This window comes from Myxine glutinosa, chromosome 11, assembly GCF_964187855.1.
Source record: "Myxine glutinosa chromosome 11, kmMyxGlut1.1, whole genome shotgun sequence".
In the NCBI taxonomy this organism is placed as follows: Eukaryota; Metazoa; Chordata; class Myxini; order Myxiniformes; family Myxinidae; genus Myxine; species Myxine glutinosa.
The window spans coordinates 45,264,485-45,279,500 of NC_136271.1; the positions used below are offsets into that span (position 1 = coordinate 45,264,485).

At 42.6% G+C, this 15,016-nt stretch overlaps 1 protein-coding gene across 3 annotated transcripts in view; it reads right to left on the reverse strand.

The window, feature by feature from the left end:
- KNL1 (kinetochore scaffold 1) overlaps positions 1-15,016 on the reverse strand; it is a 225,701-nt gene that overhangs the window by 163,439 nt on the left and 47,246 nt on the right. For all 3 annotated transcript variants that reach the window (XM_078786619.1, XM_068130582.2, XM_068130583.2), the window contains 5 exons: positions 12,255-12,295; positions 12,089-12,131; positions 11,938-11,975; positions 10,381-10,424; positions 8,686-8,770 (listed from right to left, as the gene is read on the reverse strand). In XM_078786619.1, coding sequence (XP_078642745.1) covers positions 8,686-8,770; positions 10,381-10,424; positions 11,938-11,975; positions 12,089-12,131; positions 12,255-12,295 — 251 coding nt within the window. The remainder of the gene's footprint in view (positions 1-8,685; positions 8,771-10,380; positions 10,425-11,937; positions 11,976-12,088; positions 12,132-12,254; positions 12,296-15,016) is intronic.

The window sequence follows — 15,016 nt, forward strand, 5'->3', positions numbered from 1 at the left end:
AGGAAAGAAGTTGGAATTTCAAAAAAAAAAAGTGTATCTGGGGTGAATTAGTGGGGGTAAAAAGATCAAGGTTTTGGATGGGGGAAGATAAGAGATGGTGGTGAACAGTTGTTTTAAAGACCTGGAGGGAGAAGTGGGATTGAAGGGAGTGGGGGAGTTTGTTCCAGAGTTGGGAGAAAAGGGGAATGAAAGAGTGAAGGTGAGCAGAGAGCCTAGATTTTGGCAGTTTAACCATAAGAGGGTTGCAGGCAGATCATGTGCGACCTGAAGGAATAGTGTGGGGGACAGAGCACAGAGAGAGCTGGGGGTGCAAGGCCGGAGAGGAGTCGGTAGAAGACAGAAAGACCGCCAACCTGCCTGCGGTGAGTGAGTGAAAGGCCCTCGGAGTTAGCTTCATCACGGGAGATTCCAATGATTCTCAACACTTTGGTTTCAACAGCGTGAAGACGAGCTAGGTGTGAGGCAGGAGCACCAGCCCAGAGGGGAGAGCAGTATTCCATTGAGATGCGGATGAAAGCCTTGTATGTGGTGAGGAGCTCAGGTGTGCCAAGGAAGGACTTCGCACGACGGAGGATGCCCAGTCAGCGACTGGCTTTGGAGGCCAGCTTGGAAATGTGGTTTTCCCAAGAAAGATCATGGCAGATAGTGAGACCCAAAAGCTTGAGCGACATAACTTCTTGGAGAGGATTGTTGAGAAAGTAGATGGGAGGGTTTTCCAGTCGGTCCTTTTGGAGAGACATTGTAAGAGTGTGCGATTTGTCAGGATTGAAAGACATGTTCCACTTGTTTGACCAGTCTGTGATTTTTTCCAGGTCTGCAGAGAGTGAGGAGGCTGCAGACTGCCGATCTGAGGGATGAGGAATGGAGTGGCAGATAGTGGAGGCATCAGCAAAGAGATAGAGGATTTTCCAGAGAGTCGGAGAGATCATTGATGAAGACCAGAAATAGCACAGGGCCCAGAACACTACCTTGGGGAACTCCAGCCAAAACAGGCAGGGGAGATGAGAGAAATCCATTCAGGGCCACACGTTGCCTTCGACCAGAGAGGAAGTCCGCAAGCCATGAGTGGAGATTTCCATGGATACCTAGGAGGAGAGTTTGGTGAGCAGAGCTGAGTGCCAGACCGTATCGAAGGCACGTGATATGTCAAGTGAGACAGCTCTGAATTCCTGTTTGGCATTGAGGACCTCCATCCATTGTTGAGACAGCAGAAGCAACATGTCCAGAGTAGAATGACCTGATCTGAATCCAAATTGATGATCAGAGATCAAGCCATTGGAGAATAGGAAGGATTTGATATCTGAAGCAATGATGGATTCCATGACTTTGCTGATAATTGGAAGCAGGCTGATTGGTCTGTAGTTGCAAGGATCTGTTTTTGCACCTTTTTTGTGTAAAGCAGTAATGTTGGATGATTTCCAAGATGCTGGCAGATGATCTTGAGCAAAAGAGAGGGTGAAAAGAACAGAGAGAGGGTGAGATAGAGCGGCAGAGGAGGATTTTAGGACCCGTGGGCTGATGCCGTCTGGTCCAATTGCAGAATCAGAGTCGAGGTTTGACAGACACTTCTCCACCTTGTCAGGAGAGAAGGACACAGAGTCCAGGAGCAGTTGGGTTCGACTGGGAAAGGTGGGAACAGAGAGAGATGGGTTTGGGACACAAGATTTTGAGGCAAACACAGAGTTGAGGCATTTGGCTTTGTCACATGCGGTGTCAACTGTGTAGCCATTTGAGGTAAGGGAGGGGATGGAGGGGGAACAAACACCAGAAACGGATTTGACCAGATGCCATCAGGATTTGGAGGAAGGAGACAGGTTTGAGAGTTCAATCTTGAGTGTGGAGAGATAGTGCTTTCTGGCACTCCTGAGGGTAGACACACACTTGTTCTGAGCTTGGTGGAAGGAACTGAGATTGCCTTCAGTTGGATTTGTCTTCCAAGAGGCAAAGGCAAGTTGTTTCAGGGCAACTGCCTCACCACAAGATTCAGTGTACCATGGACGGGAGGAAGGATAAGACAACTGAAGACGAGATGGGATAAATCTGTGCATGAGAGAGAGCAGTTTGCTTTGGAAGAATTCCCAGGAAGAATTTATGTCAGATGCAGTAGAGATGGGAGACCAGTCCAGATGATTGATGGCTGCTTGCAGACCGTGCCAGTCAGCCTGAGTGAAATGCCAGACTCGTCGGCACTGAGGAGGCTCTCTGAGAATGGCCAGAGAGATGTCCACTTTAACAAGCACATGATCAGAAGAACCGATTGGAGCAGAAGAAGAGCAGCAGACATTTACAGGGAAGTTAGTCATAACCAAGTCCAGAAGAGAAGATACTCCATTGACTGAGATCCGGGTCAGGAAATTGACAGATTGTGTCAGTCCCAATGAGTCGCCGAAGTCCTTTGCTGAGGTGCCATGGCTGGTGAGAGATGAATCCACACCCAGCCAGCTGGCATGATGACAGTTGAAGTCGCCACATATGAGGAAGAGAGAGTTTGGATGAGTTGATAGAAGTTGGTCCATGCTGTCCAACAGCGAAATGTAAATGGAGTCATCACTGTTTGGAGGACGGTACAGAACACATATGAACAAAAGGTGGGAGCGGAGAGGAAGCCGTAGCCATAGGTACTCCTGGAGATCCTAGGATCCGGAGTTTAAATTCCGGTTGATCGTTGAATCAATGCCAGTGATAGGGAACTTTTAACTGAACCCTTAAAAGAGATTTCTCAAGACGAGGCTCAGACTCGTTCAATTCAGGTCGAGATTTATTCCGAATTTCGGAGGTCTATCTATCTATCTAATCTAATATATATCTCTCTCTATCTCTATATCTCTCTATATCTCTATATATATCTCTATCTCTATCTCTATCTCTCTCTCTCTCTCTCTCTCTCTCTCTCTCGGAGCGTTTTCTTAAGTAGGTCTCCGCTGCTTTGATGTTGGTTGATTGAAATTCCGAGGTCAACACAGAGCTTGGTGGACTCCAGACTTTCTGGCACCAAAGCCCATCTGCTTTCTATTTTGGAGTCACTAAGAAGTATACCATAGATAACTGTCCCCCAAATATTCCTACAGGTCGCACAAGATCTGCCAGCAACCCTCTGATGGTTAAACTGCCGAAATCTCGGCTCTCTGCTCACCTTCACTCTTTCAATCCTCTTTTCTCCCGCCTGTGGAACAAACTCCCACACTCCCTTCAATCCCTCTCCTCCCTCCAGGTCTTTAAAACAGCTGTTCACCACCATCTCTTATCTTCCCCCATCCATAACCTTGATCTTTTCTACCCCCACTAATTCACCCCAGATCCACCTTGTTTGAAATTCCAACTTCTTTCCTGGAAATCCTGGCAGTGTCCATATGTTTATACCTCTCCCACCCCCCCCCGCCCCCTTCACATGCCTCCCCCCCTTCACATGCCTCCCCCCCAAAGCCCTCTCCCTCCCACAGATCTCTCGATGTCTCCATGTCTCTCGGTCCCTGCTCTCAAATGTTGTGTTTGTGTCCTTCCCCCTCTCTCCCCATCTTGTCTACCGCTCCCAATGTTATTTGTTTTATGTGTCTGTTTGTCTTTCTGTGTGATTAATGTTCGCTCTTTCACGAGCCTCGATCTTGTATACAAAAAAAACAAAAAAAACAAAAACAAAAAAAAACTATCACATACAGTCAAGTGAAAAAGTAAGTACACCCCATGTAAAGTTTTGACTTTTTCAAGATATTTCAACAATATTGATAGATAAAGGTGATATAATACAACAAATATCATGAAATATTTACATTATGTAGTCCATTGTATAATTTAAATAATCATAAATGCAAATTTTGCATGTGGAAAAAGTAAGTACACCCCTACATTTATCACTACTTCCCAAATACCTAAAATTAGAATCAGGTGCACCAGCTCAGGTGCAAATGATTAGAGGATCTTGGAGGAACCTGTCTTATTTAAACCTCAGACATTTAGTTTGGTTTGCTCTTTGTTGTTGAAGTGTGTGGCGTCACCATGCCTAGATCAAAAGAGCTCTCTGAGGCCTTCAGAAAGAAGGTTATAGATGCCTACGAGTCTGGGAAGGGATTTAAAAAGATCTCCAAACAATTTGAAATCAATCATTCGACTGTCCGGAAGATCATCTACAAGTGGAGAAGATTGCAAACAACTGCCAACTTGTTCAGGCCAGGCCGCCCCAGCAAGTTCAGCCCGAGAGCAGACCGCAAGATGCTGAAAGAAGTCTCTACGAAGCACAGAATGTCATCACGGGACCTACAGGTAGCTCTTGCCACTGCTGATGTCAAAGTGCACGAGTCTACCATTAGAAAGAGGCTGCACAAATTTGATCTACATGGGAGGTGTGCCAGGAGGAAACCTTTGCTGTCCAGAAAGAACATCAGGGCAAGACTAAAGTTTGCCAATGAACACCTGGGCAAAGTCCAGCACTTTTGGAACAATGTGCTCTTGACAGATGAGTCAAAGGTAGAGCTATTTGGCCACAGTACCAGAAGACATGTTTGGCGAAAACCAAAGACAGCATTTGACCACAAGAACCTGATATCAACTGTAAAGCATGGTGGTGGAAATATTATGGTTTGGGGCAGCTTTGCTGCATCAGGGCCTGGGCAGCTCACCATCATATAATCCACTATGAATTCTTCATTGTACCAGAGGGTGCTTGAGGATAATGTGAGGCCATCTGTCGGAAAGTTGAAGCTCAACCGAAGGTGGACCTTGCAACATGACAATGACCCTCAACATACCAGTAAATCCACCAAGGAATGGCTGAAAAGAAAGAAATGGAGGGTTCTGGAATGGCCAAGTCAAAGCCCGGATCTAAATCCCATCAAGATGTTGTGGGGGGATTTGAAACGAGCTGTGCATGCAAGAAACCCCTCAAACATCGCATACCTGAAAGAATTCTGCATGGAGGAGTGGGCAAAAATTTCTCCCAGTCGATGTCACTGATAGACAGTTATAAGAAGCGCCTACTTGAGGTTGTTTCTGCCAAAGGGGGCAATACCACCTGTGAGAGCCAAGGGTGTACTTACTTTTTCCACATGCGAAATTTGCATTTATGTTTATTTAAATTATACAATGGACTACAAAATGTAAATGTTTCATGATATTTGTTATATTACATCACCTTTATCTGTCAATATTGTTGAAATGAAGATCAAATAGCTGTATGTTGAAATATGTTGAAAAAGTCAAAACTTTACATGGGGTGTACTTACTTTTTCACGTGACTGTACAGCCGAAAAAGAAACCATTGTTTTAGCCCCTACAGGTCAACCTACTTTGACCTGTCCAATCTCTCTAATTGACGAATGCATTCAAAACCCGGGCTGAGTCAACACTCCGCCCTAAGCCTTTCCATTAAAGGGCAAAGGTTGTCTTACAGATGGCTGCTTATCGTCCTGGTTCCATTTTCACTGAGTTGCTCAGGCTGCAAACTTTGAAAGCACATTCTGTCTTTAATACAATTTTAACGGTTGGCAATAACTTGCCTCCCTATATCTTTACAATTCCACACCCAGGAGGTCGACTCAGCCTGTCATCCTTCCGAGGTCAGCAAATTGAGTACCAGCTTGCTGGGATGAATGCGCCGGTGTGTGCCCCGGTTTAGAATAGGTACACCGTATCCCTGCGTGTCATAAGAGGCGACTGAATGGTTAGCGTCAGGAAGGGCATCCAGCAATAAAAACCGCCTCAAAAAGGGAACCATGATGATTGTCATGGGGCCGGCAAGGCTAACCCCAACTCTAGCAGGGAAAATGTCCTTAAAAAGGGGAAAAATATATCGTTTTTGGCCACACCTCTCAAATGTGAAGAATCGCTTAAAATAATTAAAGTATGTGGATCTTAACCAAAAGCTAATTAGTCCTTTTCACACACGCATAATCTGTCCACCCAACCCAACCCGCCCACCAAATTTAGTCCGTAACTTTCTCAGACATCCTGCTCACAGACAGCACGATAATTGCTAAATCCAAATAAGCAATAGTTGCCATGAAAACAGCAATTTGGGAATTGGGGATATTTGACCTACCAATTGTGTTTTCCTGATTGAATGTTACATGTAACAAACTTGGCTGATAGATTTTTGCAAATTGTGGCCTAATAGGTGTTTTGCATTTTTTTGGATGGCCTTGACCTTTGACTAGGTTTGACCAAATCTCACTCACATATACTACACATACGTACAAATAAGCTGATAAAGTTTCAATTTGATATCTTGAAAAAAAAGAATTGAGGTATACTAATAATAAATTCACAAAAGTCCCATTTGATTATAATGGGATGAAAATGTTGTCATGGGAACAGTTGACATGTCAAAATGGCTAAACTGATCGCTTTGATTTTTGGTGAACCAACTCTGACCCAATATTCAAATACTGTTGAAATTCAAAGTTAATCGGATGAAAATTGATGATTTTTTTGTGACCTTGAGCTTTGACATTTTGAACTCGAGCAATATACAGTAAAACCTCATTCGTGGGGATATTTTCTTGAAAACTGCCAAGAATCGCGAATCTTGGGGCATTGTTTCAATGGGAAAAAGGGTGTTAGATCTTGGGGGATTGCAGTAAGCTATGTTGAAGTCCATCCAACTCTCTCACCGTGAGCTACATCGAAGATAAACTATTGACAGATATAAAATGAAGCATTTCATACTTGTTGCTTTTCACATGACCAGACTTCTATACAAAATACAGTACAGGGAGTCCCTGGGATAGACGGCCGTTGACTCGGTATTACAAATGGTGGTATCAGCGCACGAGTGGGGGCTACTCACCTGGTGATTTAACAAGCTCAGCAGGAGACCAACCATTATCTTGAAATGTGAAAAAATTAATTAAACTGACTAGTGAGGTACCCGTGCGCACGGGTGGGAGGCCAGAAGCAAACAGACAATGCAGAAACGGCGAATGCTAAAGCATGAAACCAATAAATTCCACATTCCTGTTGCATCTTCAGTCACACGTCAGATATGGACAGCAAGTTCGTAAAGGACTTCCATGAAAAACGTACATGTTCGCAAACAAACAGGTATGTGTGTTCCATTCCCAGTCAATGGCGAATCTGCATATGGCGATCCACAAATTCACATTTAGAAAGTAGAAACCGTCACGGATTTCCGTCATTCACTTGAACTCGATATCTCTTTTTTCATTCCAAACAGCATAACTCCAATCACAAATGAAATAACATTAATATAAAAAAATAAACTTTTAACAACATTCGTGACATAAACAAATATTTAAATCCTGATGTGAAGTTCCGTACGGTTGGGTGAATACAATAGTCCTGGCCCTGCCATAGAGACCCGTATACATCTCTTTAGGCCTAGAGTTTGACAGTGGATTTGAGTATAGGATACCCCTAACTTCAAGAATCTGCTAGGTGGAAGTCTGAAATTTGTAGCATAAGCCGGAAAACGGCCATTTTCCAAGATGGCCTCCATGGGGCCATTGCCAAACAAGAACCACATATAAGTTTTGATATAAATGTAGTAGAGGGATGATTTTGGTGTCTATTTGCAGGTTTTCAGGTATGTCCAACTCAGTGGTGCCATCAAAAAAAAACATTACGATTGAATGACGGTTGTATTTGGATATTATCAAACCCACGCATTGCCGTCATCTGTCCACTTCCGCATTCGCGGCAGGTTCATAATTCTCATCAAAATCTAAACAGTATTTGTAGAATTTCAATAAAAGCCACATCACTGTTCATATCGGTAAATATTATTCCATCGTGTTTGGAAAAACTGGAAAATTTGAAAACTTGGAAAAACAATATGGCCTATTTTACTCCCAGGGGTCCCAGGAATACCCACCCAAAATATCGTTGCGATCGGTTCTGCCATTTTTGCGGTACCTGCGAACGGACAGACGGACATTTGGTGAATTATAGTAAGATGCTTTGATGCACTCAGACACGCCTGGAATGATTGATGTCAAGATGCACTGCTCGGGTAAACACATTACCTTGGTACTGCCAGGAAGGAGGTACAGTAAGTTTTAATTTTAAACCTCAGCAGTGTATGAATGATCATGTTTTCCTTTGTTCCTGCAGATGTTTCTGAAGGAATTCGTTAATTTATATGAATCGGGTGCGCTTTAGAAAGGTGATGTTATTTCTCTTCGTGGGAGTAAGAGTAAGACCTCTCGTGTTCAGGCTGTTGGTGCTCCTATGGTTGGCAGCGAGTGCCCTGAAAGCAGTGATGGAAACAGAGTGGCAATTATATGTGAAGGAAAATTGCATGCTTTGTCAGGGGTGCACAGATAGCTCAGATGGCAGAGCACTGGTACGGTTCACTCGAGGACCTGGGTTCAATTCCTGGTTTGGGGTCTGGATGTGTAATTTCCTTACATGTCAATCAATATACGTATATATACATACATATATACATAGATATATATCTCAAGCCAATCAAATCAAAATTGATGGGTTATGCAACTTTAACCTTTTGAACAAAAAAAAACCCAATAGATTTCGAACTTGTGACTACTTCTACCAGGCAGTTAAGTTTCGTGAAGATCAGAGTAAAATTACGACCTTTAGGTGATTGACATACAGACAGACTAACAAATATACTTCCAAATTTTCAATTTCACAAGTAATAAACGAACAAACTGAACCAAATGCAATCTCATCTCCTCTGGCGAGGGCAACAGGAGCTAGAATATTCCATTGTACCTTTAAAATCACCCTTCTCAACCACATCTTGAGGTGTTATCGTGAGATTTTCAGGCATGTTCCCACTCACAATGGATTGATCATTCTGGGGAAAATATCCACAAAGACAACAGAAACTTTAAATAATAGAAAAAGAAAAAATATAGTTAATAGGAACACAATGCATAAAAATACTGCAGTAGCTTTTCTATTTTTAAACTTGGCAACTATTTCTTTCCTTGTTGACAATACAATGCTAAACAACCATCATGTACGAGTAAAATGTGAGGCAGCACAGATGCTACAGGTTGACATTTGAAAGATCCTTCGACCGTTTTTCCATAAGATTAGTGTTGGACAAGGTCCAAACAGGCAGACACAAGGTATACGCACATCGATTTGCAGCATATCAGACCCAGAAACAGCCGGATTGAAAGGTGAGGCCATTGAAGATACAATCAAATTAAGGTCAAATCGTTTTGTTATTTGTGAAGATGTTAAGGCACACTTGGTTTTTGTTTTAGTCACGGACGATGACGTAATACGAAGGGATGCCACAGAGTCAGCAGTAAGAGGGTCATCAGTAAGAGCAGCATAGGTCTGAGTAAGAGAGCTGCATCTGCAGTTAAGAGTTTGAGTAGTACTCGTAGTTCTGCAAGGTAAAAGGGGTGCTACAGAGATAGTTTGAAAGAGACAGCGAAGTGCCTGCTCCTTCCGTCACCATCTGCCACCATGGGTGTCTTCGCATGCATCCGATCTCAATGGCAAACTGAACAACCCGCATTAACATCTGACAAACAAGGCAGATCTTATCACCGTCTATCCATTTCTCCCCATTAGAAGATCCATCAATCCCTTTAGTTACTTTCTTTTCTCTCCCCTCCCCTCTCTGTCTACTGCTCTTTTCTTTCTGTGATGCAAGTCCTGATTCGTTCCGTGTTCTTGCTCCTCCAAGAACCTAGGCTCAATACAAAAAAGTACTGCAATCTCACCTGACTCACCATCTGTGCATAAATATAACATTAAATCAAATTTAAATTGGTTGTGTATAGATTTTATTTGACTTGTTACATACAGGTTCCAAAACAAATTGTGTTTGGGTTTTACTCTTGAATAATCTACTTTTTTACCTTTCTCTTTATTCATTCTAAATCTTCTTTTTTCTTTATCCCCCCCCCCCCCCCCCTTTCCAAATCCATCTGTTTAAGGAGAAGTGAATTCTTGCAGAAAGTTTTTTGTGAGGCTCACTTGGCTGCGCCTGGATGGGTTTGAGGGGAGTGGAGTAGCGCCTGAAACCCGAATTCTATCCAGGTTCCTCCTGCCGATTCCATCTTTGCTCTTTGCTTATCCGGGTTACTTTTGGTGACTCCAATGTAGTCTTGGGTTTTCCGTTAGATTAGAATCCTACATGGTCATAATATAAGAATAGCCCGCACAGTAAGACTTGCCTCAACCACTCTGGTATCAGGGATGGCCGAGGCCGAAACACCCTCTCCTCTTTACATGACTATATTTAATTAGACTAATAATATAGGCAGTAGATTACAAAAAACAAGTGAAAGCAACGCGCGCGCACGCACACACACACACACACACACACACACACACACACACACACACACACACACACACACACACACACACACACACACACACACACACACACACACACACACACACACACACACACACACACCTTCTGCAGACTTTCCTCACCTGAGTTAGGTCCGGGATTGCACTGCTCATAAACGTTTGTGAACCTACAGGTAAAAATAAAGTTAGATGTTGGATGAACACATTGAAGGGCAACAAAGCAAATCTGCAAATTAGTAGCTTCTATCTCCTGATCAAAAAAAGAAAATACTGCTTGGGGGTGGGCGGGGGGACGCTGTGGTGAAAATATGCAAAATGTAAAAACAGATGCACACACACACTGTAAGAGAAGGAATCTAAACCAGAGTGGCACTTCGATCGGTATGCCCACATTATTTGACCCACTTTGACCCCCCGTAGACCTTAGAATTCGATTTTCTTAAAGCCGTGAACAAACTTCGGGACATCACGGGTGATGATGGTTGTGGTCAAGTTTCATCGAAATAGTGTGTGTAGTTTCAGAGGAAAAAGCAAATTCCTATTTTTTTGGGGGAGGGGGGGGGGGGGGGAGGTCAAACCTGGATCCACTTCGACCCCGGTTAAACCCTCTTAGAACCCGAATTTTTAATGCCGTGAATAAACTTTAGTCACAACACAGCAAATATCATTTGTGCCAAGTTTGGTGTCATGCCTCGCCTCATTGATAAGCCCGCAAGGTCGCTCCATGGAGCAGCCTGCACGTATTGCACTGTGTGAATTATATAATTACCAACTCACGGTCTGAGGTACGAGCGATTCAAGAGATATCCATTTTATTTTTATTTTTTTTTCGTTTAATTAACGACATCTGCCAAACCACGTGCCCTATCGCAAATTCCAAAAGGACATTTTAGTAGACTGACATGCTGAACAGATCTGTGAAGTTTCCCCTCGATTGGATCAAAAATGATGGAGGAGCTCGGTTTTAAAGGTTCATGCTTAAAAACATCATAACTCTGAAACCATGTGATGCATGACGTCATGCTCACTGACTTTTTTGTTCGTCATGGGCATGCCATTCTGCCTGCAAAGTTTGGCCTTGATCTGTTCAGCCGTTGCAAAAAAAAAAAAAGGGGGGGGTTTTCGTGTTTTCACAAAAAACAATATGGCGGCCGAACCACGTGACCTGTGACATCATAATTACCATTAAAATATTCTACAGACCGAGTCCCCCCCTACGGTGAAAATTTGATCTCAATCGGTCCTATTATTGCAGAGAATTTTTTTTTTAAAGAAATTAAAACTTAAAATGGCCCTCAGTTAAGGATCATCAGAATTATCAGAATTCCCAAAGTTCAAAGTGCCATAACTTTGTCAAAAATGATCGAAACGTCGTGACGTTCGAACTTGATCTGTAACTTATGAGGAAACCATGTGCCAAGATTGAAATCATGAGCATTAAGCGTTTAGAAAAAAAGTCCGGAAAACTGTTCTTTGCGTGACGGACTGACGGACAGACAGAGGGACGGCGTGCAAACCTATAGTCCCCTCTGGTGTACACCGGTAGGGGACTAATAAGGCAATTATAGTTTGTAAATCTCTCCATTGACGTTTTGCTCATTGGAAACCCAAAAATTTTTTAAATCTATATTTGGTATCCATCCTCCCCTACTGCTTCGACAAAATCAGAAGGCAACTTACACAGAACAGCTGGTTTTGTGCACTTGTTCAACACCATACTGCGAGATAAACACATCCAGAGTGAAACACCATATTTTACCCAAAATATTAAAACAATAAAATCAATTAAGGGTTGTGGTGGTTGCTCATTTCAATATGAACAATTGTATACCTTGTGTTCTCAGACGGCACTGGCTCAACTGCTTCCTTCATTTCTGTAAAGAGAGACAAAAAAATTAAAATAAACAAAGATCAAGAAGCCTTAAAAAAAACAATACAAGAAAATAAAATGATTGCATGCCGATAAAAATAAACAATTCGGTTACTCCGACACTCACTTGTACTATTATGAACGACCTCATCATCTGGACAAAACTCCCTGAAAGAAAGATGAGGCATTAAAACTGCACCACAAAAAGGAGGAGTTGGGTGGTGGATATCCCGGCCCTCAGCGTGCACAACATGCAGTACATTTGGAAACAAGACCGAAAGTCTAACAGCGGCGAAGCCGGGATTGTAAAATATTATAAACCGTAAACACACATGATTAGCTTTTTAAACAGTCACTAATGCTGTGTCTACCATTAAATAATTTTGGAGGAATCCAGACATCCGTGAGGTATGTTTTACTTCCAGAACTGAGGGGAGGTCTACTGTAATCTAGATTATACCCCACAAGGGTTGGGTACGTACCGTTTTGTTGGAAGACACGTAACGCCGATGCTTTTGATATTTGATGGTCATTTTAACAATCGGTTTGTTTGTGTTAAACACTGAATGAAAAACGTAAAGGTAGAGCATGGCGATTGTGATATATGACGGGTTCGACGGAGACCAAATACTTTTGTCAATTTCAACTTATTTTTCGAGAAATTTGTGAGTTATTTGAAAAAAGTGCAAGGGTCCCAATATTTTTGGCCACGACTGTACACCTAACAAATTAATAAATTGTCACGATCTGCCAATGCCTGGCAGTGCTTGTTAGTGCAGGCCCATATGTCATAACAATATTGTTTGTGTTTTTTGTTTGTTAAAATTGATTTAGCAATGGATTCTGCTTCAGAATATTATAGAGATGTAAAAAAAATAGGGTTCCATTTTTTCTTTTACGTCTAATAGGTAGTAATTCGAAGAAATCCAAGATGGCCGCCATAAAATTTGGAAAATACACTTTTGTGCATATCTTTGTATCTAGATATCATATAAACATGAATAATATGTCCTTTTATATGTTTTCAGACCCAAGGAAGCCATTTCTGCCATTGTTTTTACAGAAAAATGCAAGGAAAATAAAATAGTGGACATATACCAGCCAAAGTGGGGTCGGCCGGCATGAAATCGGTTAATTAAGTTTCCACCATCTAGTTAAGGTCTGGTTTTGACTGTGTTGACGAAATGTGAATCTGAATAGTAGTATCTATCTTTGCAGGACCGACGACAGTTCAAGAGTGTCTAGAAAATTACACCTACCTTCAAGATGAGTGACTCACCACCCAGGAAGATTGAGAAGTCAGTAGATTTCAGACTTTGTTTTGTATGCCAAATGGCCATAGGGCAAACAGACTATACAACCTTTGTAACGAAACCAAAACTCTCCTCTGTCGAGAAACTGATGGCAGGTGCTGAGGAACAGTACACGTATGGTGAAACAAAGTTTGCATCATTGAATAGACGTTTGCAATATTCCTCTGCTGAAGAATTGCTCGCAAAAGGTCTCCGCTACCATAAAGCTTGTTACAAAGATGTTACCAATAAGATGCACATTGATCGAGCAAAGGCTAGGTTTGAGAAAGGAACAACATCAGGCAGTGCCGCAGAAATCCGACTGAAAAAGAGAGGACGACCAAGTTCTAGTGATCTAGGGGAAAGCACGTCAACATCCAGAAGGTGTTCCCGAGAACAGACATTTGACGCGCTCAGATGTGTCATATGCCAGGAAGACAGAGGAAGTGAACTACACAATGTGTCAACAAAGAACATGGGACTCCAGATCAGAAACATTGGCCAAGAAACAAGTAATGACAATCTGAAAGTGAGACTGAACAGTGTCATAAGTTCGCCTGACCCATTGCAAGCAATGGCTGAGGACATGAAATATCATTTACCATGTGTAGTTAAGGCCAAACGTGCTATAGTTAAGACGGAAAAACAAACAGAAACAATCAATGTTAACTTTGGTCAGGTGTTATCAGACCTTGAACTCATTGAAATTGTTGAAACTGCGTTGAATGATACTACTGAAAATGCTGTGCTGAATATGAATGAAATTCATGTAACCTATGTCAATTTACTTAAGGAGCACGACTTTCCGGTCTCAGACAACCATAGTTATAAGCCATACCTGAAACAATTGATCCTAGACAACATTGCCGATGTTCATTTCAGCCGGCCCTCAAACAAAACAAAGCCAGAGCAGATTCTTTCCACAAAGCTCAAAGACCACATGATATCAAGCACAATTACAGCAGACAGCATCAAAGACGATTTTAAAGTACTTTTGCGAGCTGCGAAAATATTGAGGAAAGACATCGCATCTTCCCCAGCATGGAAATTTAATGGAACCTTTGCTGATTACAAGCCACCCCCGATGCTCAACATCTTCTGCAAGCATGCAGTCATGGGAACAAGGAAAGTAGGAAATAGCAACAGGGAGGACTCCATTGGTGTGAGTGCATCATTGTTGGCGCAGCACTTTGTCGGTGCTTATAAATCTGACCGACAGGTATCGTACGAACCAACAGGTATCGAGAAGTTGACGTCAAACTCACAGCTCCGGGGACGTGGGGAGCCTTCAATTCCTTGCTATCTTCGTCCAGTGAGAAGACCAATGTTGCTCTCGTTCCTCCGTTGATAAGGTCGCCTCCTACAGACTATGATACACTGTATACGGGTCTGATGAGAGCTCACAACATCACAACTCGTGTTATGGGGAGTGAGGCAATCACAGTCATGACTCTCGATTTGCAGCTATACGACCTGGCGATGAAGCTGTGGGTGGAACGCGAGGACATCAGGAAGCAATTCCTCTTCCGACCTGGTGAGCTACATGTTGTGTTTTGGGCCTTAGCTGCATTAGGAAAATACGTGGAAGGGAGTGGAA